Source organism: Melanerpes formicivorus, unplaced genomic scaffold, assembly GCF_026170545.1.
Source record: "Melanerpes formicivorus ecotype bairdi unplaced genomic scaffold, bMelFor1.0.p_v2 SCAF_47, whole genome shotgun sequence".
Classification (NCBI taxonomy): domain Eukaryota; kingdom Metazoa; phylum Chordata; class Aves; order Piciformes; family Picidae; genus Melanerpes; species Melanerpes formicivorus.
In genome coordinates this window covers 2,239,835-2,262,210 of record NW_027142399.1, presented here as the reverse complement: position 1 = coordinate 2,262,210, position 22,376 = coordinate 2,239,835, and the positions used below count along the sequence as shown (strand labels likewise).

The 22,376-nt window shown below is 47.6% G+C and overlaps 2 protein-coding genes across 2 annotated transcripts in view; one reads left to right on the top strand and one right to left on the bottom strand.

Moving 5' to 3' along the window:
- The window catches only part of UBASH3B (ubiquitin associated and SH3 domain containing B), a 278,462-nt gene that overhangs the window by 123,418 nt on the left and 132,668 nt on the right, over positions 1-22,376 (bottom strand). The gene's annotated exons all lie outside the window — the stretch shown is intronic.
- On the top strand, positions 11,442-13,659 carry BSX (brain specific homeobox). The gene is made up of 3 exons (XM_068159912.1): positions 11,442-11,759; positions 12,860-13,056; positions 13,206-13,659. Exons 1-3 carry the CDS (start codon positions 11,492-11,494, stop codon positions 13,440-13,442), a joined length of 702 nt encoding a protein of 233 aa, XP_068016013.1. The 5' UTR covers positions 11,442-11,491; the 3' UTR covers positions 13,443-13,659.

The window sequence follows — 22,376 nt, the reverse complement described above, 5'->3', positions numbered from 1 at the left end:
TATGGAACCCTCAATAAACTAAACCTTGCCTGCTTTTAAGATTAAACTGAAGGGAAAAAAAAATAGAGGAGAAAAAAGGGGGGGGGGGGGGGGGGGAAGAGGGAGGGGAAAAAAAAAAGAGGGGGGGTGGGGAAAGAGCTTCCAGCCAGGGAAAGGAGAAAGGAAGAGTATTTATCTTTACACATAAAATTTGTGTGCCAGTAAAGTGCAGGCAGTGACAGGAATTTCAATTATTTAATCAAAAAGAAAATGAAAGTGGCTTTAAGTGTTGTGATTTGAGCCAGGGAAATCTAATGTGGGCTCACATTGAATATGAGGGAAATGGGAAGAAAATTAAAGCTGCTCCTACTTAAATCATGTGGTTACAAATGGTAAATTAGTTTCTCGATGTTTTCATTTAAGTGTTTAAGTGGAAGGTTTTATTCTTAATGTAGTGTTGTGACACAGAATAAAAACCTTATCTGTCTCTATAGCTTCCCCCCCACCCCCCTTTTCCCTTCCCCTCTCTGTGCTGCTGCCTTAGAAGGCAAAAGGGGGGGAAAAAGCTGCAGCAATATTGGGCTGCTTTTGTTAAAACTGGGAGGCAATATGCTTTCACCACAAGCTCATTAAGGTAATAGATGAATAATGCCTATTAAAAATGCACTAGGCTAAATGAATTTAATGTGTGTTGGGAGGGGAATTGCATTTGCCAGAGGATACAAACTGGAAAATTTCCCTCTTTTTTTTTTTGTTCCTTCTTATTGTACTTATTTTGAGGCTCAAGTGCTGACCTCACTTGGCTAGAAAGGCACAGACAAGCAGGCAGAGAAGCCTGCACACACACAGCTCTTCTTTGGGACCTTGTTAGAAGGATGGCACAAGCTCAGAATATTCTACAACCCTCTCTTAGCTCTGAGGTAATTTTTGCACGATCTGTTGCTTCCCAGAACTCTGCTGTTGTTTTCCTCACAAGCTTGGCTCTGGCCAGCCTGATCTAGTGTGGGGTGTCCCTGCCCATGGCAGGGGGGTTGGAACTGGATGATCCTTGTGGTCCCTTCCAACCCTGAATGATACTATGATACTATGAAGCTTATGCCTCTTGACCTGCTGGACTACTTCTAGGTTTAATTTTCCACCTGAAATACCAAATGGCAAACCAACTTGCAGAGGGGGCTGCAGGCTGTTGAATGCTATGTCTTGATCCCCTCTGAAGTCAAAAAGAAAGCAAAAAAAGCAGAGTTTTTTTGGGGCCAGAGCACAAACACATCTTTTGTGTTGTGAACCTGGTGAGCATATTGCATTGATTGTTTCTAACATCAGCTTTGAAGAACAGACAACATTTAAGAACTGGGAGACTGAAGAAACAAGGGACAAACTCCACACCAGTGTAGCTTGAAGGTCTCTTCCAACCTGGTCTACTTCTACTCTGGTCTACTTCTCCTCTATTCTAGTCTACTTCTCCTCTATTCTAGTCTACTTCTCCTCTATTCTAGTCTACTTCTCCTCTATTCTAGTCTACTTCTCCTCTATTCTAGTCTACTTCTCCTCTATTCTAGTCTACTTCTCCTCTATTCTAGTCTACTTCTCCTCTATTCTAGTCTACTTCTCCTCTATTCTAGTCTACTTCTCCTCTATTCTAGTCTACTTCTCCTCTATTCTAGTCTACTTCTCCTCTATTCTAGTCTACTTCTCCTCTATTCTAGTCTACTTCTCCTCTATTCTAGTCTACTTCTCCTCTATTCTAGTCTACTTCTCCTCTATTCTAGTCTACTTCTCCTCTATTCTAGTCTACTTCTCCTCTATTCTAGTCTACTTCTCCTCTATTCTAGTCTACTTCTCCTCTAGTCTACTTCTCCTCTAGTCTACTTCTCCTCTAGTCTACTTCTCCTCTAGTCTACTTCTCCTCTAGTCTACTTCTCCTCTAGTCTACTTCTCCTCTAGTCTACTTCTCCTCTAGTCTACTTCTCCTCTAGTCTACTTCTCCTCTAGTCTACTTCTCCTCTAGTCTACTTCTCCTCTAGTCTACTTCTCCTCTAGTCTACTTCTCCTCTAGTCTACTTCTCCTCTAGTCTACTTCTCCTCTACCTCTTCCTCTACCTCTTCCTCTACCTCTTCCTCTACCTCTTCCTCTACTCTATATGGAGCTGCCTGGGTTCAGAGATGCATGGTCTGAACTAGTTGGGGTTCCAGGCTGAGTTGGTTTACAATCCAGCAAGATGTTTGGAGGAGTTGTTTCTAACATCAGCTTTGAAGAACAGACAACATTTAAGAACTAGGAGACTGAAGAAACAAGGGACAAACTCCACACCAGTGTAACTTGAAGGTCTCTTCCAACTTGGTCTACTCTACTCTATTCTATTTCTACTCTATTCTACTTCTACTCTACTCTACCTCTACTCTACTTCTACTCTATATGGAGCTGCCTGGGTTCAGAGATGCATGGTCTGAACTAGTTGGGGTTCCAGGCTGAGTTGGTTTGCAATCCAGCAAGATGTTTGGAGGAGATGTTTCTAACATCAGCTTTGAAGAACAGACAACATTTAAGAACTAGGAGACTGAAGAAACAAGGGACAAACTCCACACCAGTGTAGCTTGAAGGTCTCTTCCAACCTGGTCTGTTCTACCTTCTTCTACCCTGTTCTACTCTATTCTACTCTATATGAGCTGCCTGGGTTCAGAGATGCATGGTCTAAACTGGTTGGGGTTCCAGGCTGAGTTGGTTTGCAATCCAGCAAGATGTTTGGAGGAGATGTTTCTAACATTAGCTTTGAAGAACAGACAATATTTAAGAACTGAGAGACCCCATAAGTCATTATTTAATATATTGAGTAGAGATAAAATAATACACACACACACCCCCCTCAAAGAAAAAGGCCAATGTGTGTGTTCCATAGGTAAGAAATCAGGTTTCTGAGGCTGTGCAGTTTCCTATCATGCTTCTCCTTGTTCTAAAGCAAAACTGCCCAGCTCTGTATGCCATGGTTTTTCTTCCAGCCTTGAAAAACCAGGAATACAGAAATCTTTTTGTTGCCCAGAATGTGTTTAGCCCATACTCTTTTTGCATGCCTGCAAGCTGCAAAACTGATCCCCCTAGTCCAGTTACATTTGGCAGAAAGTTACTGTTCCCCCTAGAAGCATCTACCGAGTTTAATATCTAATTAAAGATGCTCTTATAGCACTGTCCTACTGCCTGAAGAGGCTCTGGCCACATATCCTATAGACTTAATGATTAATTAAAGATTATCATAGAATTGTTAGGGTTGGAGGGACCTCAAGGAGCATCTAGTTCCAACCCCCCTGCCAGGGGCAGGGACACCTCACAGTGGAGCAGGTTGCTCAGAGCCACATCCAGCCTGACCTTCAAAACCTCCAGGGATGAGGCTTCCACCACCTCCCTGGGCAACCTGTGTCAGTGTCTCACCACCCTCATGGGGAAGAACTTCTTCCTGATATCCAATCTGAATCTACCCATTTCTAAGTTTTTTCCAGATTGGATCCTATTTCACTCTCCCATTGCCTGCTGCTGAAACTGTTAGAAACCTCACAGCATCCTCCCCTGAGGTGATGTCTGTGCATTTGCTTTTGCTACTCCAGACCCAAAAGAGGCATTTGGGTCAGGGACTGAAAGCCTTTGTGATACCTCTAGACTAACAGGTCAGGCTTACATTGTGCTAATGAAGTTACTGCCTTCTAGTCAGCCACTTAAGAAATACTGTGTCCAGTTCTGGGGCCTTCAGTTTAAGAAAGATGTTGAGATGTTGGAAGGTGTCCAGAGAAGGGCAACAAAGCTGGGGAGGGGTCTGGAGCACAGCCCTGTGAGGAGAGGCTTAGGGAGCTGGGGTTGCTTTGCCTGGAGAGAAGGAGGCTCAGGGGAGACCTTCTTGCTGTCTACAACTCCCTGAAGGGAGGTTGTAGCCAGGTGGGTGTCAATCTCTTCTCCCAGGCAAGCAGCACCAGAACAAGAGGACACAGTCTCAAGATGTGCCAGGGGAGGTTTAGGCTGATGCTAGGAAGATATTCATCACAGAAAGAGGAATTGGCCATGGGAATGTGCTGCCCAGGGAGGTGTTGGAGTCCCCATCCCTGGAGGTGTTTAAGAGGAGACTGGATGAGGCACTTGGTGCCATGGTTTAGTTGATTAGATGGTGTTGGATGATAGGTTGGACTCAATCTCTAAGGTCTTTTTTTTCTGCACTCTGTATTTTGGGCAAGACCATTTAATTTGACTGAGATGACTCTGCTAAATCCTTGTGATGGTAAGGGGAAAAAAGAGAGTTTGAGATAGTTGTAAAGGTATCATTTGCTTTAGCAGGTGTTTATATTAAAGTAAAATGTTGGGAAGAGTGAGGAATGGCTGGAATGACTCAAATCTTATGGAATTAAAGAAATTGAGTTGATTCTTTGGAAGCATGGAAAAAAAATGATGCCAGCATTATCTTCCTAATCTATTAAGAGGCATCCACCTGCATCATTACTGGTCTTAGGTGACCCAGAGCATCACAGCATTTCCATTAAAAAAACCCCAATATTGACAAATGTGAGAAAGTGGTTTTGAACATTAGACAGTATTATCTTGCCTCAGGTTGCCATTTGAATACCTCATCCTTGGAAATGTACAAAATGCCATTCCCCAATGTCATTTCCAGCTTTAAAGCATTATTTGGAGCTGCATTTGCTGCCTGGATTCTAGCTTTTTTCTTCCCCTTCGACCTGTCATCCACTTCTGGAGTGCTTAAAATAAAGTGCACAGATACAGAGTAAGCTGAAACAGTCAAGAAGCAATATAATACAGAAATGTTTTGAGTAAAGTGTGTTACTCAGATCTTTCTAAAGTACATTTCTCCCTTTATTCTGAAGGCCACAGCGCAGACAACTCTGCCTAATGCAAGTAATGGAACCAATCTCTCCCTTTGATCATCAAAAAGGTTATCTGTTTTTGTCAACTGGGTCCAACTAGTTGTAGAGCAAGCGTGAAAGGCAAAGGTTTAATTGTCTTTCAATCAGGAATGATTCATTTTCTTTTAACCAAATGATCAGCCAGGACAGCATCAGCTTGTGACCAGCGCTAGGTGCGTGACGCTTGGCGGTGCGAGAGACGTGGAAGAGGTGAGAGCGGCGTCACAGCTTCTCTCTCGGCAACAGGTGATGTAACAAGCTGTGTAATTAAAGTAGGAGGGGGGAGAAAATGGAGGCAACACGTTGAGGCTTGTGCCAGGTGATTTATAAAATCCAGGAATATTCAGTATTCAGTATCACTAAGGTTGGAAGAGACCTCAAAGATCATTGAGTCCAACCTGTCACCACAGACCTCCACTCTCTGGTAGAGGTTCACCTTTGAACCGAGGGCTGAATCACATTTAGAATCCTAGAATCAGTCAGGTTTGGAAGGGACCACAAGGATCAGTTAGTTCCAACCCCCCTGCCATGGGCAGGGACACCCCACACTAGATCAGGCTGGCCAGAGCCTCATCCAGCCTGGTCTTAAACACCTCCAAGGATGGGGCCTCAACCACTTCCCTGGACAACCCATTCCAGGGCTTCACCACTCTCATGGGGAAGAACTTCCTCCTCACGTCCAGCCTGAATCTCCCCACCTCCAGCTGACCTCAGCTGGATGGTTTGCCTTGGAGTTTGAGAAAGGAGTTACTAGATAAGACTCCAGCTCCTGTGATCCAGGAGGTCAGACAAGGTGGGTCATAATAGCTCCTCTGGCCTTGGAGTGCATCATTTGTGTGCTTTTTATTATTTAAGGCTGCAAAACGAGACACTTTGGGGTCGGGAAGTGAAGAGTGGAACTGAAAAGAATCAAAGTGTTTGCCTCATTTAGATCCGTAGGGTCCGTTGGGGTTTATGTAAGATACTCCCCACTTAGGCTAGCCTGAGATCAGGCTCAGGGATTATGTATTTGAAGCACTTCTCTGAGCAGAAAAAGACATGAGGTTTTCATGAGGAACATGGAGCTGCTGGAAAGTCTGACAAATAATCAGAGGAAAGCCACAGAGAGCTGGAGGGAAACAATGGAGCTAAACCAAAAGCTTGAATAGATAAGAAAGGGAGAAGGAGGATTATCATGCCCCAAAAGTTAATGATGTGCAAGGTTCATACATCATGAAATTAGGGGGGAGAGGGAGGTTCTAAGATGTTAGTGTCAAAAAAAAAAACACCCAAGTGAATTAAAATGTTGAGTTGTGCAGGTGATTGTGAGGCAGCTGGAATGGAAGAAAACAAATCAGCATTGATGTGCTGAAAGCAACAGCAAAGCAGCAACTACAGGGGCAGGAATGGATTTTTTTTTTTTGAGAGCAAAGGATTAGTGAAGATCCCAAAGTACAGATGGTCTTGGGTGAAATAATCACCTTTGCCTCGAGGGAGTAAGCGCTGCCCGTGGGTTGGTCACACGATGGGGAAGAATTGATATGTAAGCAAGTGAAGAGAAGACTAATTGAAAGCAGGTCCCAGGGAAACTTCTAAGCCTCCCTCCCAATTTGTGGTTCATTCAGAACCAAAACAACAACAGAAAAGAAGAAAAAAAAGGGAAGGGCAGGGGAAGGGAAAGGAAGGGCAGGGAAAGGAAAGGCAGGGAAAGGAAAGGGAAAGGGAAAGGAAGGGCAGGGGAAGGGAAGGGAAAGGGAAAGAAAGGACAGGGGAAGGGAAAGGAAAGGGAAAGGAAGGACAGGGGAAGGGAAAGGAAAGGGAAAGGAAGGACAGGGGAAGGGAAAGGAAAGGGAAAGGGAAAGGAAGGACAGGGGAAGGGAACGGAAAGGGAAAGGGAAAGGAAGGACAGGGGAAGGGAAAGGAAAGGGAAAGGAAGGGCAGGGGAAGGAAAGGGAAAGGATGGGCAGGGGAAGGGAAAGGAAAGGGAAAGGGAAAGGAAGGACAGGGGAAGGGAAAGGAAAGGGAAAGGGAAAGGAAGGACAGGGGAAGGGAAAGGAAAGGGAAAGGAAGGGCAGGGGAAGGAAAGGGAAAGGGAAAGGAAGGGCAGGGGAAGGGAAGGGAAAGGGAAAGGAAGGGCAGGGGAAGGGAAAAGGAAAGGAAGGGCAGGGGAAGGGAAAGGGAAGGGAAAGGAAGGGCAGGGGAAGGGAAAGGAAGGGCAGGGGAAGGGAAAGGGAAGGGAAAGGAAGGGCAGGGGAAGGGAAAGGAAGGGCAGGGGAAGGGAAAGGAAAGGGAAAGGAAGAGCAGGGGAAGGGAAAGGAAAGGGAAAGGAAGAGCAGGGGAAGGGAAAGGAAAGGGAAAGGAAGAGCAGGGGAAGGGAAAGGAAAACGGAAAGGAAGGGCAGGGGAAGGGAAAGGAAAGGGAGGGAAAGGAAAGGATTAATCTTGCTGTGTTTTGGAACAGTATAGATAGTCCTGCTGGAGCTGAATACAAGTATCAAGTAACTTAAAAGATCCTAGATCTTAGTATGAGTCATTATTTTAAGGGATGTTTTTTGGACCAAACCTGTCAGTATTTTCTTTGGTTTATGTAAGTAGCCTGCCTTCAGAAACTGCCATGAGCTGGCAGGTTTTGATGCCCGGTGAGGCAGGCCTTGGAGACCTGCAGAGAAATGGCAAAGGCAGACAGGATGTAGAGAGGGAAAGGGATTGCAGTGAAAGACAGGAGTGTTTTTTCCCCCTCTCACCAGCAGCACCCTCTGGGCAGAGGCACCCTGCTCCTTCAGGGTGGGGAGAGGTTTTGCCTGAAGCATCATGCATGGAACATTCTCCGTTAAGCCATGCTTTGTGTTCAAAAGACCTCTTTCTATGTTACGTCTGTGGCTACTCATACCGAGCTCTTCAGACCTCTTTCCTGCAGCCAGGAGCCCATTTTGATCGTATCAAGGCTGTCTGTTTTTAATTTAACCCTTCCTTTTTGAGTGGATGTGTCTTGAAAGGCATGAAAAGGCTGGGCTTCCAAGCTACCTCACCTCTTCAAGAGCTCTGGGAAGGTAAGTGCACGTATTTTTAAACTGCACCAAATTTATCCCTAATGCAACACAGAGAAATAAAGCTCCCAACATCAGTGTAGCTGCACTGACCTTTTAAATGACCCCCACCTCCCCCTCCTAGGTTTGAAGTCAGATAGATTTCTGTTTTCCTGGAGGAAATTTCCCCATAATATCTTCAAATGATCTTAAGTTGTGCAAGTAATGACAACTGGTGGCTGTGCAGGCAAAGCACCTCTGTGTTATTAAATCATGGAAGGAGCTGTGCCTATACACAGAGCCATAGAATGGCCTGAGATGGAAGGGATCATATATGGAGAAGGGGGGGGAGGGATATGCCTGTTGCTATCAGCAATGTTTCTGAAGCTCTTGGGGACTGTAGAAATCATTTTGTTTTCTTTGACTGAAGAAACAAGGGACAAACTCCACACCAGTGTAGCTGCCTGGGTTCAGAGATGCATGGCCTGAACTGTTGGGGTTCCAGGCTGAGTTGGTTTGCAGTCCAGCAAGGTGTTTGGAGAAGGCAAGAGCAATTCTAGGTCCTCTTCCTGGAGAAGGAACACACAACAAATAAAACACTCAGCAAGTCAAACCAACCAACCTGCTTTCAGTGACTCCAGATTGTCTCATTTCCTCTCTTAGATGTGCCTCTCAGCCCAGCAAGACCTCAGCTTCTGTCCAGTTTGGGGACAGTTTCTGCCACCTCTGAGGAAGAGCTGTGGCACCACCTTGATAGGGGACACCATTTCACTGAGAGAAGAGTCTCTTTGGAGCCCCAACTCACCCATGAATTTGGCAGCAAATTAAGGTGTTTGTGTATGCAAAAATACATAGCAATATCAGCTTGTGTGCATGTCTGGCCAGCCAGCCAGGGGGTGGAAAAAGAGCTAATCTATGATCTGGGGACTAGTCCTCAGGGAAGGCTGAAGGTGCAGCTCGGGATGAAAGTGTTTGAGGGTCCTGGATTAAGATCCATACTGCTGGGTCCCCATCACCGTAGGAACCTGCAGAAAAGGGCCAAAAATAGGAAAAATAGGTAAGAGACATGTAGGGGAAGGTGGTGGGAAGGACCTGCCCCCAGTCCTTCTGTGACAAAAAGCCAGGGAATGTTAAATTGGAAAAATCCATGGGTTCTTCAGTGCAGAGGTCTTTCCTTCCTGAGGGTTATCTTCCTTTCAAGGGACTTCTCCACAGACAGGGGACTGTCACCTCTCCTTCTTGCCCTTGATTTAGCTCCAGGGAGATGCTGCTATGCCTGAAGCACCACTGCCTAGCTTGGAACCAAGTTTTGCTGCTGTTGCTGCAAGGTAAGAGCTAGACAGCAGCCCCACTGCTCCCTCCCCAGCTCTACCCTGTGTAAAAAAGGGACTCAAAAAGCAGCCCCCCTCAGTGTCTATCAGGCAAGCAAGCTCTTGTCGGAGTCCTAGATCTGTGACCCAATCTGGCTGAAGTAAGACATCTTTAATCTTTCAGATCTCCTTTAAAAATATGTATACACACCCCAGTGATGAGCAAAGCCCTGCCCCCCCTCCCCCCCCAGTTAAGCAATCTGAGCTGATGAAATGGCCAGTCAGGCTGCTTAGACTCCCTCCATTATCAAGTCAGGCATTAGACCCATTTCATCACTGTTAATTCATTTACTTACTCATTTGCTCCTCAGAGAAAGTTGTTAGCCTGTTGTATTTTTTAAACCCCTGGCCCAAATCCTGGGCTGATGCTGAAATGAGCATTTCAGGAGGGGACAATGCAAGGGACTTCAATATTAATTGGTTTTAGCATCTTTCTTTTTTTCCCCTGAAGGAAAAGAAAGAGTTTTGCCAACCTTTCCCCTAGCCCTGCCCCTCCCAAAGCGCTCCTGCCTCTCTGCAAGGCCGTGCCCACATCCACCCTGTGTGGGCACAGATGTATAGAAGATAAAGGTACAGAGATGATGCCCACATGTGGGTACCACACATCTAAAATAAAATGTCTATATAACTACAAATATCTATAACATAGCTAAAATAAAACTTGTGTGTGGCTGCTGTCTCTAGAGAGACAAACACTCCTATGGGGTTTTTTTTCCTGCTGAGATGGGGAGCTCCTGTGGTGGTTTGGGGCCTCAAACGGTCACAGCTCTCCAGCCCCCTCCACCTCTGGCCAAGTAGAACTGATGGTGGAGCCTCCACATCTGTATTTCCAAAGCTGCCTCCTGAGATAACCAACTGTCCTGGTGCCACCCACTGCTCTGCCCACATGTATGGTGCCAGGGAAGAGGAAAACTGCAGGCACTGCGAGTTGCAGGTTCATTAACACCGGACACTTGCAGTTTCTATTCTTTTAAAGGTTGTGTTTTCCTCCCCCCTCCCCTCATCTATTTACCATTTACCAGCTCATCCATATGGAAGACGTGGCTTACACTTCCCTGAGAACTGTACTTTTAGGACTAATTGATTCTGGTAATTAATTTGTTCTACCTGCTGGATCAGATGGAACTGCTGTCCGTGTGCCCAAGGATTAGCACTTGCCTTTCTAACATCTTTCTTAATTATCTAATAGCATGGGTTGTGTGAATTCTGCCTCTATTAGAACACTTTTACTATTAACAGTAGTGATTGGAATTGTGATGACAACTCGATTTCAACAAATTAGAGCTTAAAATCAGGAGATGAAGGAGAAGTGCCTTCTTTTTAATTTCCCTGAGTTTAACATCAATAATTAGAGCAATTTTCTGAGATGCGAACCGAAATTATCTCGGCTCTGATGTGGTGTATCACCCTCATTTGAGCAAATTGACTCCTGGGAAATGAATGTTACAGATTAGAGGTGGGGGAGAAGAGGGGAAAGGGAAAAAAAAAATAAAGACAGACAAATAGAGGAAAGACCAAAACCAGGAATAAAACAACAACAACCAAAAAAAGCGAGCAAACAAACAAACACAACCAAAATAGGTGCGAGCACGATGCTGAGCAAGGACAAACCCCCCCGGCAGGGTAATAACCTGAGTGGAAAAGGACAAGTAGAGCATGGGGCAGGGCGGGAAAGTGCCACTAATGCTCCCTTCACTTCATCAGCCCACTCCGTCTCCCCCCTCCCCCCCTTAAGTTTTTGCTTTTAAAAGGAAAAGCACCAAACGCCTGTCTTTGGGAAAAGGCCCCGACCCCAGCGCTGGGACCGGGGCTGAGGCTGCTCGGGGGAAGCTGCGCGGTACCAGAGAGGCTCCGCGCCCCCTCCGCGGTTCGGGTGGCTCGTCCCACCCCACCCCGCGCTTTGGCGATTGGTTCTCTGCAGAGCCCCCTGCCCACCGCGCCTCAAAGGTGCGCAGCTCCCCGCGCAGCCCGCGCCCACCCACCTCTCATCCCCCGGCTCTTCTCGTTTATTTCTGGCTGGGGGGGAAGATTTTAATCTAGATATTTTTTTTTCTCCCCTCAAATTGTTGTTATTTATTTTTGCTCTGCTTTTTTTTGTTAATTGTTATTTATTTATTATCTTTGGTTTTGTTGACTATCTTCGGCCCCGCGAGGTGCAGCCGGCCGCGCTGTTTCCTCGGGCAGCCAGCGCTCAGCCCAGCTCGTTCCCTTCCCTGCTGCCTGAGAGGGGACAACAGTAATGAACCTCAACTTCACCTCGCCCGTGCACCCCGTCTCGGCGCCCAGGCCCACCTCCTTCTTCATCGAGGACATCCTGCTGCACAAGCCCAAGCCCTTGCGGGAGGTGCCTCCCGAGCACTTCCCTGGCTCCTTGGCCTCCCGTGTCCCCCTCTTGGACTATGGGTACCCCCTGATGCCAGCCCCGACCCTCCTGGCGCCTCACCCGCATCCTGCCCTGCATAAGCCGGAGCATCACCACCACCACCCCTATTTTCTCACCACCTCGGGTAAGTGCAGCCCTTCGCAGGAGGAACCTGTGGAGTTTATGGCCAAGTGGTGTCGAGGTGGGGACTCGGGTGGGAACAGGAGCCCGCAGCCTCAGGCGGGACAGGCTCCAGCAGGGAAAGAAGAGCTCTGTGGTGGGCACCTGCCCGCATCCATCGCCTAAACCCCAGCTTCGTGCCCCGGGCAGCAGCCGTCAGCTTCTCTCCGCCGCGGGGAAGCCCCGGCTGCCCGAACCCCGCCGGCCATAGCCCCCGGTCCCGGGAGTCCCGGGCAGTGTCAGCTTCGTTATCGGGTAAAGGAGCACCCCGTGCTGCGCTTGTCAGGCACTAGATTGCCTGAGATCTTGCAGGTTTCCCTGTCCTTCTTTGTCTTTAACTTTGATTTTTAAAGTTACTTTCACTTTGAGACCGCTAGTATCTCTTTTTTCCTTGCGTTGTCCCTCCAGACGGTGACCTGGCTTCGCTTTCCCCGCTCCAGCGGCACTGCTGGGGCTGTGCCTGCTCCTCTCCCAGGGGCTGGGACAGGGTTCCCCCTCCCGGCCGGAGCCTGGGGCTCTGCCAGCGCGGTGATAGGCGCTTAGACCTCCTCGGGCCCGTTCCCTGCTCTGCAAGCAAACCCTCTTTCAAAGTTTCTCACCGGGCACCTCAAATTGCGCACCGGTGCGGCTGCTGAGGATCGCTCTCCTCCTCCCAGCCTTGTCAAGGGTTGCCCTATATTTTTCCGCCTCCATTTCGTTGTGGTTTAATTGCTGGCAAGTGAAGAAGGTTTTCCTGGCAGGGCTGAGCGAGTAGCAATGGGAAGGTTGCGGGAGATGCCCGGGCTGCTTTTGCCTTGCTGGGCTCAGCAGAGGAGAAGCTCTTTGCAAAGCCCCGTGTTTTCAGAGCAAGGAAAAATCCCAAACCAAACCGATAAAATAACCTCAGAAACGAAATAAACAGGGAGGTGAGGGAGAGAATTTAAAAAGTAAAAGAAGCAGGGTGAGAGCTCAACCCCGAACCGCTGCAGCCCAGCTGGGGGTCACAGAGGGCAGAAGCCCTCGGGTAGCTCCGGGATCGGCTCCTTCCCCGACGGTAGCCCTGGTCTCGGCCGTGTGTCTCCCCAGGAGTGCCGGTGCCAGCCCTGTTCCAGCACCACGCTCACGCCGAGCTCACCGGGAAGCACTGCCGCCGCCGCAAAGCCCGCACCGTCTTCTCGGACTCGCAGCTATCCGGCCTGGAGAAGAGGTTTGAGATCCAGCGCTACCTGTCCACACCCGAGCGGGTGGAACTGGCCACGGCCCTCAGCCTTTCCGAGACGCAGGTACTGTTTCGGGGGTCTGGCAGCCGGCCCCAGCCCGTATCCCGCGCAGCATCCCCACCTTCGCTTTTTAATTTTTACAGCTTTTTAAAAAATTATTTCTACTTTTTTTTTTTAATCATTACTTTTTCCCTCCCTCCTGCTCTCCCCAGGTAAAAACTTGGTTCCAGAATCGGCGAATGAAGCACAAAAAGCAGCTGCGAAAATCGCAGGACGACCCGAAGCAGCCGGGCGCCGAGGAGAGCCGGGAGCTGAGCTCTCCCGAGCCCGAGCTGCCAGAGGCGGCCGGCGTAGAGCCCCGCAAGGCTCCCTTCCTCCTGCAGGACCCCGAGGACGAGGTGGACATCCTGGAGGAGGGGGACCTCTGCGCCGGCCCCCATCGTCTCTAGCCGGCCCGGACTCACCCGCTCCTCTGGGGCGGCTCTGCCCCAACCCGGGTCCCGCAAGCCGCTCCTTATCCCCCAGCCTCCAGTCTGCCGGAGCCCCGAGGGAAGGGGATTACCTTTTGGAAGGAGGTGTTGATGCAGGGGGGAGCCCCCTCCCCGGCGGGCAGGCCCAGGGAGGAGGCAGCGGAGCGGTGTGGGGGCACCGCGGTACCCCCGACATCACTCCCTAGCTTGGCCCGATATTGGCAGAGCAAAACAAGGCAAGTTTCCTTTCCCCTCCCATCGAAACCTCGGACTTCTCCCCGTTCCCTGAGCTTTCCAATAAAGGTACAAGCGTGGCGGGTTGCTGTGCTCACTGAGCGGCAGTGGGGATCCCTCGCTCTGACCCCGCCAAACCCCGCAGAGCACCCCTGAGCTGGATTGGTGCTTATCGCATCTTCCCCGGGGCGGTAGGTCGGGGTTTCATCCTGGGCAGAGCTTCCAGGGCACCCATATACTAAAAAAAATTTAATATATAAAATAAAAATAACGAAAGAACAAACCCAAAGAATTGTACAAACGCACTCGGAAGAAACAGGTGAGACCAAACCAAGCATTTATTGAATTCCGAGAGGGGGAAGGGGGAGCAGCAGGAATCTTTCGATCCTGCCAGGACTACACGGAGTAAAAGAGATTTTTCTCCAGCTCGGAGAATCACCTGCATGGGCAGCCTGATTCCTTCACGGCTTCCAGTCGTGAATCACCTTCGGGATACTTTTTCTTTTCCTCTCAAAGAGCCGCAGAGCTGGTCCTACCTTTGGCTTCTGTTTCCCCCTCCCCAGCCTGCTTCTACCCCAGCGCCTCTCTGAGCTCCGTACTGCAGTCAGAGCACTCACCCTCCGTGCTCGTTTTGCCTTTTTCTTCCTCCCAGAGAGATGGTTTAATTTCCAGGTAAACGATGCCATTATTATTATTATTTTTAGTTATTATTATTTCTTTGGGTTTGTTATTATTACTGCTTGTTGTTTGCTTCGTTTTGGTTTGTTCAGTGGCGAGAGGCCGGCTGACAAACGCGCTGGGAGCGCAGCGGAGACTCCGCATCTCCAGGGGAAGCTCGGAGCTTTCCGCGGTAAAAACCCGCAGCCAAGGCGGTGTTTGCTCAGATGCTGGCCGTGCAGCCCCGCTGGCACGTCGGTGCTTCTTTGGGTTATTTATTTTTCCCCCCTCTTCCCTCTCTTTAGTTTTCGTTGTGTGCCGGTTTTTAACGGGGAGTTAATTCGCTCGTCCGACGTCGTTAAGACTTTTCAGGGCATTTTTGGGCTACGGGACACGCAGAAAACGGGTCCCTGGTTAATCTATCAAACACAGATGACTGAACCGTGTACGTTTGCTTCGGTTTTGCGGGTTTTCCTTTTGTTTCTTTCGGGTTTTGGTTTATTTTCCTTTTTTTTTTTTTGTGTGTGTTTCTCTGCTTTATTTTCTGTGTTTTTTCTTGTTTTGTTCGGGGGGTTTTATTCTTTTTGTTATGATTTTCTTGTAACACTTAAAATAATAAAGATCAAACATTTGGGAAAGATACCAAATACCCAACCCTCTGTCCAGAAAATGGTTCGTTGCCTTTTACCCTGGTGTATGGAAATATTTTCAGGATAAGTATTTTCATCAAGAACTTTTGGCTAAAACGCCACCCACCTCCCTAAAAAAAAGAATTAATATATATCTATATACAATTATTTCAGAAGATAAACCAAACCAATTTCTCCCCAAAGCCTCGGTGTGATTTGAAGATCATTTGAAGAGCCAAGAGCAGGCTGCAGCAGGTCGTTTTCCATTGCCGCGGTGCTGGCTGGAAATGCTTCTTTTCGGCTCCGTGGCTCTTCCCTTCTCTCCACACCTACCCGGCTGTAGGCAGGGAGGTGATGGAAACCACCTCAACAAGCTTTGGACTCGATGCTTTTGTAGATCCCTGTTCAGTCGCCCACCGAGTATTTTGTTTGTTTTGCTCTGTGCTGATTGTCAGCCTCCCCCCTGAGTGCGCATTTCATTAGGAACTATTAAAAGTGATATAAAAGAGAAGCTCTACTGTGATATTTACATGGTAATTTTTACTCTCTCTCTCTCTCTCTCTGACTACATCTATTGCTGCTCTTTCTGGGGCTGTGGATGTGCTGTGGATGCCCAGCTCAGAATGCCCAGCTCAGATCTGGCCTGGCAAGCCACATTCTGCTTGCAGGGGCTACTGAATTCACACCAGTCGCTCACCTTTAGTAACATGATTGGGCAGCAAAGTATTTAGGGGGGAAACAAAATGAATCCTTTTGGTTTAGTGAGAGAGAAGCTTAGGGGCAAGTCTAAAGTCAACCAAAAACAAAGATATATTGCACCCTAGGTGAAAAGGGACATTAAAAGCATTTTTTTCTTTACATTTGTGTGTGGTTCCTTCTCCTTGTGTAAATAACTCTTCTAATTATTAAAGAGAAGGGTGTGTAATAAAAACTTCTGAGCTGGATAGAACAGAAAGGGAAAAGGCAGGAGGAAGTCAAAGTAGAAGATTACAATGCCCAAATGACAGGGGTTTGGGCACAGGCACACAAAGTCAACTTTCTCCTCTTCTGTGCATTTACACCACTGTTTTGCAAGGCAGCCAGAGGATGTCATGGAAATGGTAGTGTCAGCACTGCCAGGCTCTGCCCTCCCAGTGCAGATTGAGTAGTGTGGTCACATGCTGTGTAACCAAGCACACTCTTTCTGTCCCCAGCACCCCTGAAATTGGTGCTCATTGCAGCTGCAGGGGCAGGGGCATTTGCACACTGGTAGTTCTCAAGGGACGGAAGGATGTTGGGATTCAGGAGTACATCCAGGAACAGGCTCTGCAGCACAGGACCTTTACTGTGCCACAACGCAGACAGCGCTGCAGATGACAGCAAGGGAGGGGAGGGCAGATAAAACCCCCAGGTATCCTCATCTCAGACCTCTGGGCAGGGCCACATTCATGGGATCCCTTTAGCAGCAAGGTGCCACACATTTTCTGGGGCACAGTGAAAGACATTAAAGAAGCCTAGAAGTCATGTTCCACCTTTGCACCTCTAAAGACATGCTGTCACCGATGGGGACTGGAAACCAGATGAGATTCTAACTCCTGCAGTCATTGAATACTTCAAATAGGCATGAACAAGATGTAACATCCAGACAGCCCACAAGACAGGCATTTGATTATCATCATCTCCTGTTAGGGATTGCTTCTACAGTAAATTGCAATAGCATAAAGTATATGCTTCCTGTTATTTCTTTGTTATTTATTTGTTTTGCATGCTGCCCAATCCCAAATGCTCTCTTGTGTGAGAATAAGGAAGCCTGTGAAGGAAGGACCAGCCCTGGTGACTGTGAGAAAGAGCTCCAGATGCACAAACCCAGTGTTAGGTAAAGGCAGTGAATCTCCACTGGTGACAGCTGGCAAGGGTGACTTAAAGCAGCCTGCCTTAGAGAAGAGCCTGCTTTGAACAGAAGTGATGCTGAGCCAAAAACCTGGATAGAGCAGATGCTAAAGAAGCATCCAGCAGCTCAGCAAGAGCTTTGCATAATCGTGAGTGCAGAGCAGGCAGCTGCAGGTAATACCACAGGGCTACTTTTCTGCATCTCACAGAAGCACTTCAGGGTTTGTTCCAGCAGTCACAGCAAAGCCAAGATGCACAACACCAGAGGACATGGAGTCTTTACTTTAGGAAAGCAAGCTGAGTGGCCTCAGCAAGACCCAAACAAAGTGAGTGACTTGGTCAGCTTGCCTTTGCTCCTGGCATTTCAGAAACCTGTTACCTCATTATCCTGCCTTCAAACCAAGTTCTTCCTTGAAAGATTACCTGTGCCCTAACAGGTAGAAAAGGCACTGTAGCCCACTCTGGGATCACATTTTCTTAGGCTACACTTTACACCCACCTGCCTTTATCACCAAGTATTGCTACTGCTACACGAACTCTATGTCAGTATTGGGAGCCAGTCCAGGGCTCTCCAGAGCTGCAAGTGTTTCACCTAAGATTCTCATGCTATAGAAACAAGATAAATCCACGATATAAGACAACTCTGTTTAAGCTAAAACCATTCAGGCAGGAGTTTGTAATTAATTCAAGTGATGATGTTTGGTTTTGTGACTGGAGGAGGGGAAGAACAAAGCCACAAGTTCAGGTGTCTACAAGACTCGGGAGTGATGCAGTCAGCATCTTCTCTATGTTCTGGGGCACAGAGGTGAGAAAAAGAGTCCAATTCCTTTCTGCCAGCAGCATTATCACACTTAGGACATGCTAAGTTTATGAGGAACAATCAGAATATGCATCAAATAACACTCAAGCCTCTGCTGACTCTCCTGTGCCACTACAGGAACTTTCCTCTTCACAAAGCATTTATGGTGGTCAATTAAATTAAACTCTCAGTCATCCACATTTCTTCACCTCTCTGTGGTTCTAGGCACCTTGGCTAACATTTAAAACTACAATCACATTTAAAACCAAAAGCAACCTCGCTGACAAACACACAGAGAATATGACCCCTCCTAACCCATTGAGTCCCCACCCCAGCCTGCTCCTGAGCATTGCAGGGAACAGGAGGAGACTTTGGGAACAGGCTGCTTATCCCAGAAAATTTGGTTCAAACAAGGGCAAACCATCTGAGGCTGAGGCAGAGGAAGGAAAGAGTTGCTCCTTGAGACATCCTCTCATTCATCAGCCATCTCCTTGCAGGCTGGGAAGCAACACCTGCCAGGCTGCTGACAGGAAGCTGGAATGGCAGCATCATGGTATCATCATCAGATTCAACTCAGTCCATGACACACTGATAAAATAGGATGGCTTTGTCAGTCAGCAGCCTGTGAGCCAGCTCTTGCTACCTTCTGTGAGACACTGGTGACATGAAATGTGATGGTGGTGCAGCAGCATGGGCTGCCCAGGGAGGTGGTGGAGTCACTGTCCCTGGAGGTGTTCAAGAGAGGATTGGATGTGGCACTTGGTGCCATGGTTTAGTTAGTCAGGAGGTGTTGGGTGCCAGGTTGGACTTGATGATCTTCGAGGTCTTTTCCAACCTTATTGATTCTATGATTCTAATTAGAACTGACCCTGGATATTTGCCCACTGAAGGTGCTCTCAGCTTCTACACCTCCTAAATCTAAAAATATTAAGACATGATGGCCCTCAATCTAAAACATTAAGAAATGATGGCACTGGAAAAGAGCCCAGCAGGTACATGTTGAGAAGTGTACACAAATACATTCCTGCCCCTGTTGAAGGCAGACTGTGCTCATGATGAATAACACTGCTGGAGCCATGCAGCTATGCCAGGCAGGTTCTACTTCAGCTCAATCTCTCCCTGAATTCTTAATGCAAAATCCAAGGCCTACTTCCTATTTAAATTCCTTGCCTTCCTAATTTGAAAGACATCAAGTTTTGGCCTTTGCTTTTAAGCAGATGGATGCTCATAATTTACTTGTCTGGTCCCTTTTTGTGCCACCATATCTGTTAGGTGGAGGGAAAAAAATTGCACTAGTATTGAGGTAGATCAAAAGGTTTCCGTCGCACATGTGCTGCAAATAATCATAGTATCACAGTATCAGTCAGGGTTGGAAGGGACTACAAGGATCATCTAGTTCCAACCCCCCTGCCATGGGCAGGGACACCCTACACTAGATCAGGCTGGCCAGAGCCTCATCCAGCCTGGGCTTAAACACCTCCAGGGCTGGGGCTTCAACCACCTCCCTGGACAACCCATTCCAGGGCTTCACCATTCTCATTCTCCTCATATCCAGCCTGAATCTCCCCACCTCCAGCTTCATTCCATTCCCCCTAGTCCTATCACTACCTGATATCCTGAGCAGTCCCTCCCCAGCCTTCTTGCAGCCCCCTCCAGATCCTGGAAGGCCACAATGAGGTCACCTCGGAGCCTTCTCTTCTCCAGATTGAACAGCCCCAACTCTTTCAGTCTGTCCTCATAGGAGAGGTGCTCCAGCCCTCTGCATTTTCCTGGGAGAAGAAACTAACTCAATAAAAATAATCCTAACCCAGTCCTCTCCAAATGGTTTGTGAGATGATCACGATCAGTGTCCTCAAAGCAATTCATCTATCTCCTCTCCCTGAAGCAGCATAATATGGCTTCTCGTCTAGCATGGGTTTAGTATTTGAAGGGTTCCTAAAAGTTCTTTGCTTTAGTGGGGGGAAAGAAAAAAAGAAGCCCAAATGAAACACATCACCCACCCAGAAAGATCACCCTCATTTCTGGGAGCTCTAAAAGGGAGTAGGATGCCAGATAGGGGGAAGGTGATCAATTAAGACATTAAGCATTTTGCACCACATGGACGCATCTGCATGGCAGCCAAATAATAAGGCCATCAGCTCATTTTCAGGGGGCTGTTGCCTACTTCAACTCAATCCTCAGATCAAAGAGAAAATGTCTGCTTGCATTTTCTAATCAGAAAAGGGATGCTAATTTAGGTTCCTTAATGTGTGGTGGTAAGAGACTTCTTCAATTAACTGAATTCTATAGCTCAGAAAATAAAAAAGGGGGGATACAAAGGGAGTCAGGCTGGAAAGGCAGAAGTTCTCATTAAATCAAAGGTCCAATATTCATTACCTCCAGCATCTGGGGCTAAACACTAAACATGGAGATCATCAAAGGGGGTTTAATGGGTTAAATTGAGAATATAATCTAATTAAAATATTAGATACGAGTAAATAGCTCTTTGATATTCATCTGAAGGTTTCATTAAAATAGGTACTTGAGGGTTGTATGAAGGGGGGGATTATCACTTTTAAGCAGAAACAACAAGTTGAGGTTCCCTAATCAGAAATGCTTCAAAGTGTTACCATTGGGTTTAAAAATGGAAGTAGGAAAAGCAGCAACTGGCAGAGGACAGAAACATTTACCCAGCCTGGCTTGGTGGAGCACACCACAGGCATGTAGAAGGAGAAGGCAAACACACTTCCCAAAGGCAAGAAGGCTGAGGCAGAGAATAGGCCTGGTCCAGAAGATCATCTTGGCTCAGTTGGTAGCGCAGCAGACCCTTAATGGGAAGGTCGTGAGTTCAAGCCTGCAGTGGGCAGTGGTGTCCTCCCTACTCTAGTCATGAGGTCTGTGCTGACAGGTTGGACTCGATGATCTTTGAGGTCTCTTCCAACCTTAGTGATACTGAATACTGAATGCAGAGGACATTTGGAAGATGTCCACCACTGCACTTTGATATGCAAAGCATTTCCTCTGCAGCTTGACCTGCATTCCCCACATTGGGGGTCACCTCTTCCACCAAGCTTCCCCCAAAAGGTTATGGAATCATAGAATTGTAGAATGCAAGGGGGTGAGAAGGACCTCCAGAGGTCATAGAGTCACCCAGAAGCACAGAATCACCAAGGTTGGAAGAGACCTTGAGGATCATTGAGTCCAACCTGTCACCACAGACCTCATGACTAAACCATGGCACCAAGTGCCACATCCAAACCCCTCTTGAACACTTCCAGGGATGGTGACTCCACCACCTCCCTGGGCAGCACATTCTCAATGGCTAATAACTCTCTCAGTGAAGAACTTTCTCCTCACCTCCAGCCTAAACTTCCCCTGGTCCAACTCCCCTGTGGAATATGACCACTTAGGACAGGTCACACAGGAACAGGTCCAGGTGGGATTGGAAGCTATCTAGAGAAGGAGATTCCACAACCTCTCTGGGCAGCAGTAATGCACCTCACATGCTTCTGCCTGTGAAGGTTAACAGTTTAATTCAGCACATGTGGTGGGAAACAACCAACAGGGTGGAGAGCTTCCCAGCCCTCAGGCAGGTCAGGAGGGCTTTAAAAGCAAGACACAGGTCCCTTCTCCTGGATGGACAGATAAGGTATAGTGATAGTTTCTTCTTCATATTGGGTTGGGTGCCTGACTGGGGATCCTGCAGGGTGTATTTCAGCAACTAACTCACATTTGGGAGGACTGAGGCATCCTGAGGACTGTGGGATAGAGGCCAATGGCCAATGGAATAGGTTACCCAGGGAGGTGGTGGAATCACTGCCCCTGGAGGTGTTCAGCAATGTGTGGCCATGGCACTTTGGGATGTGGTGCAAAGGCTATGGTGGTGTTAGGTGGATGATTGGACTTGATCTTACAGAGCTCTTCCAATCAAAATTATTCTGTGATTCTATGAAACTCATCCAGGATTCTCTAAAGTGAATGGTATGGAGCTTTACCCCCTTGCCTTCCTGTTGCTATCCTCCTCCAAGGAAACTCAACCCCCTTTTGTCCCCCCCAAAGACTAATTCTCTCTCTTCCCCCTATACAAAAGGGGACCCAATAAATTGCATAACTCAATTACACCTCATCACAAGGTTGTTGCTTCCCTCCCCCTTTTACCTAGCCCATTTTCTAAGAGATTTTTGTGTGCTTGCTTCAAAATTCCCTGGTGTCCCAATCACATTTCAGCTGCTGCCTTAATTCCTAATTTGCTAAGTTAAAGAAAGGGAACCACTGTCAGAAACCCATCTGTTTGTGGTAATTTTGATAGAATTAATCTGTTAAAAGCTGCTTCCCCTCCAACATGTAGCTCTCAATTATCCTCAGTTAGTCAATACATTTCCCAACTGCTTCTGGCTAACACCAGATTGTCTGCATGACCAGCCAGGACTTGCTTTGCATTTTCTTGCCCCAGATGAAGCTTCAAAAGGTTGGGCTTGATGTGGCAACTACTCACTGACAGATAACAGAGTGACATTTGAATAATTAGCACTGTACCTTTACCAACTGCTGGCTTTGGGGCACGTTATTTTGGTTGTCTTTCTCAGCAGCAGTGGGTTCTTTTTGGCCTTCATTGCTGGATAGTCTGCCAACATCTCCTCAGCACTTCCAAAAGAGAAACACTGCTGATATTAGAATCACCAAATGAAGCTGCTGGGGTTAAAAGGCCCAAACGAAGCCCTTTCTCAGTGCTGGTTAGGCCACACC

Bases quoted from the DNA above. Each gene is read 5' to 3' on its own strand.
- BSX (XM_068159912.1), top strand. From the start codon at position 11,492: ATGAACCTCAACTTCACCTCGCCCGTGCACCCCGTCTCGGCGCCCAGG. The intron at 11,760-12,859 runs GTAAGTGCAGCC...GTGTCTCCCCAG, and splicing joins CTATTTTCTCACCACCTCGG to GAGTGCCGGTGCCAGCCCTG. The intron at 13,057-13,205 runs GTACTGTTTCGG...TGCTCTCCCCAG, and splicing joins TCAGCCTTTCCGAGACGCAG to GTAAAAACTTGGTTCCAGAA.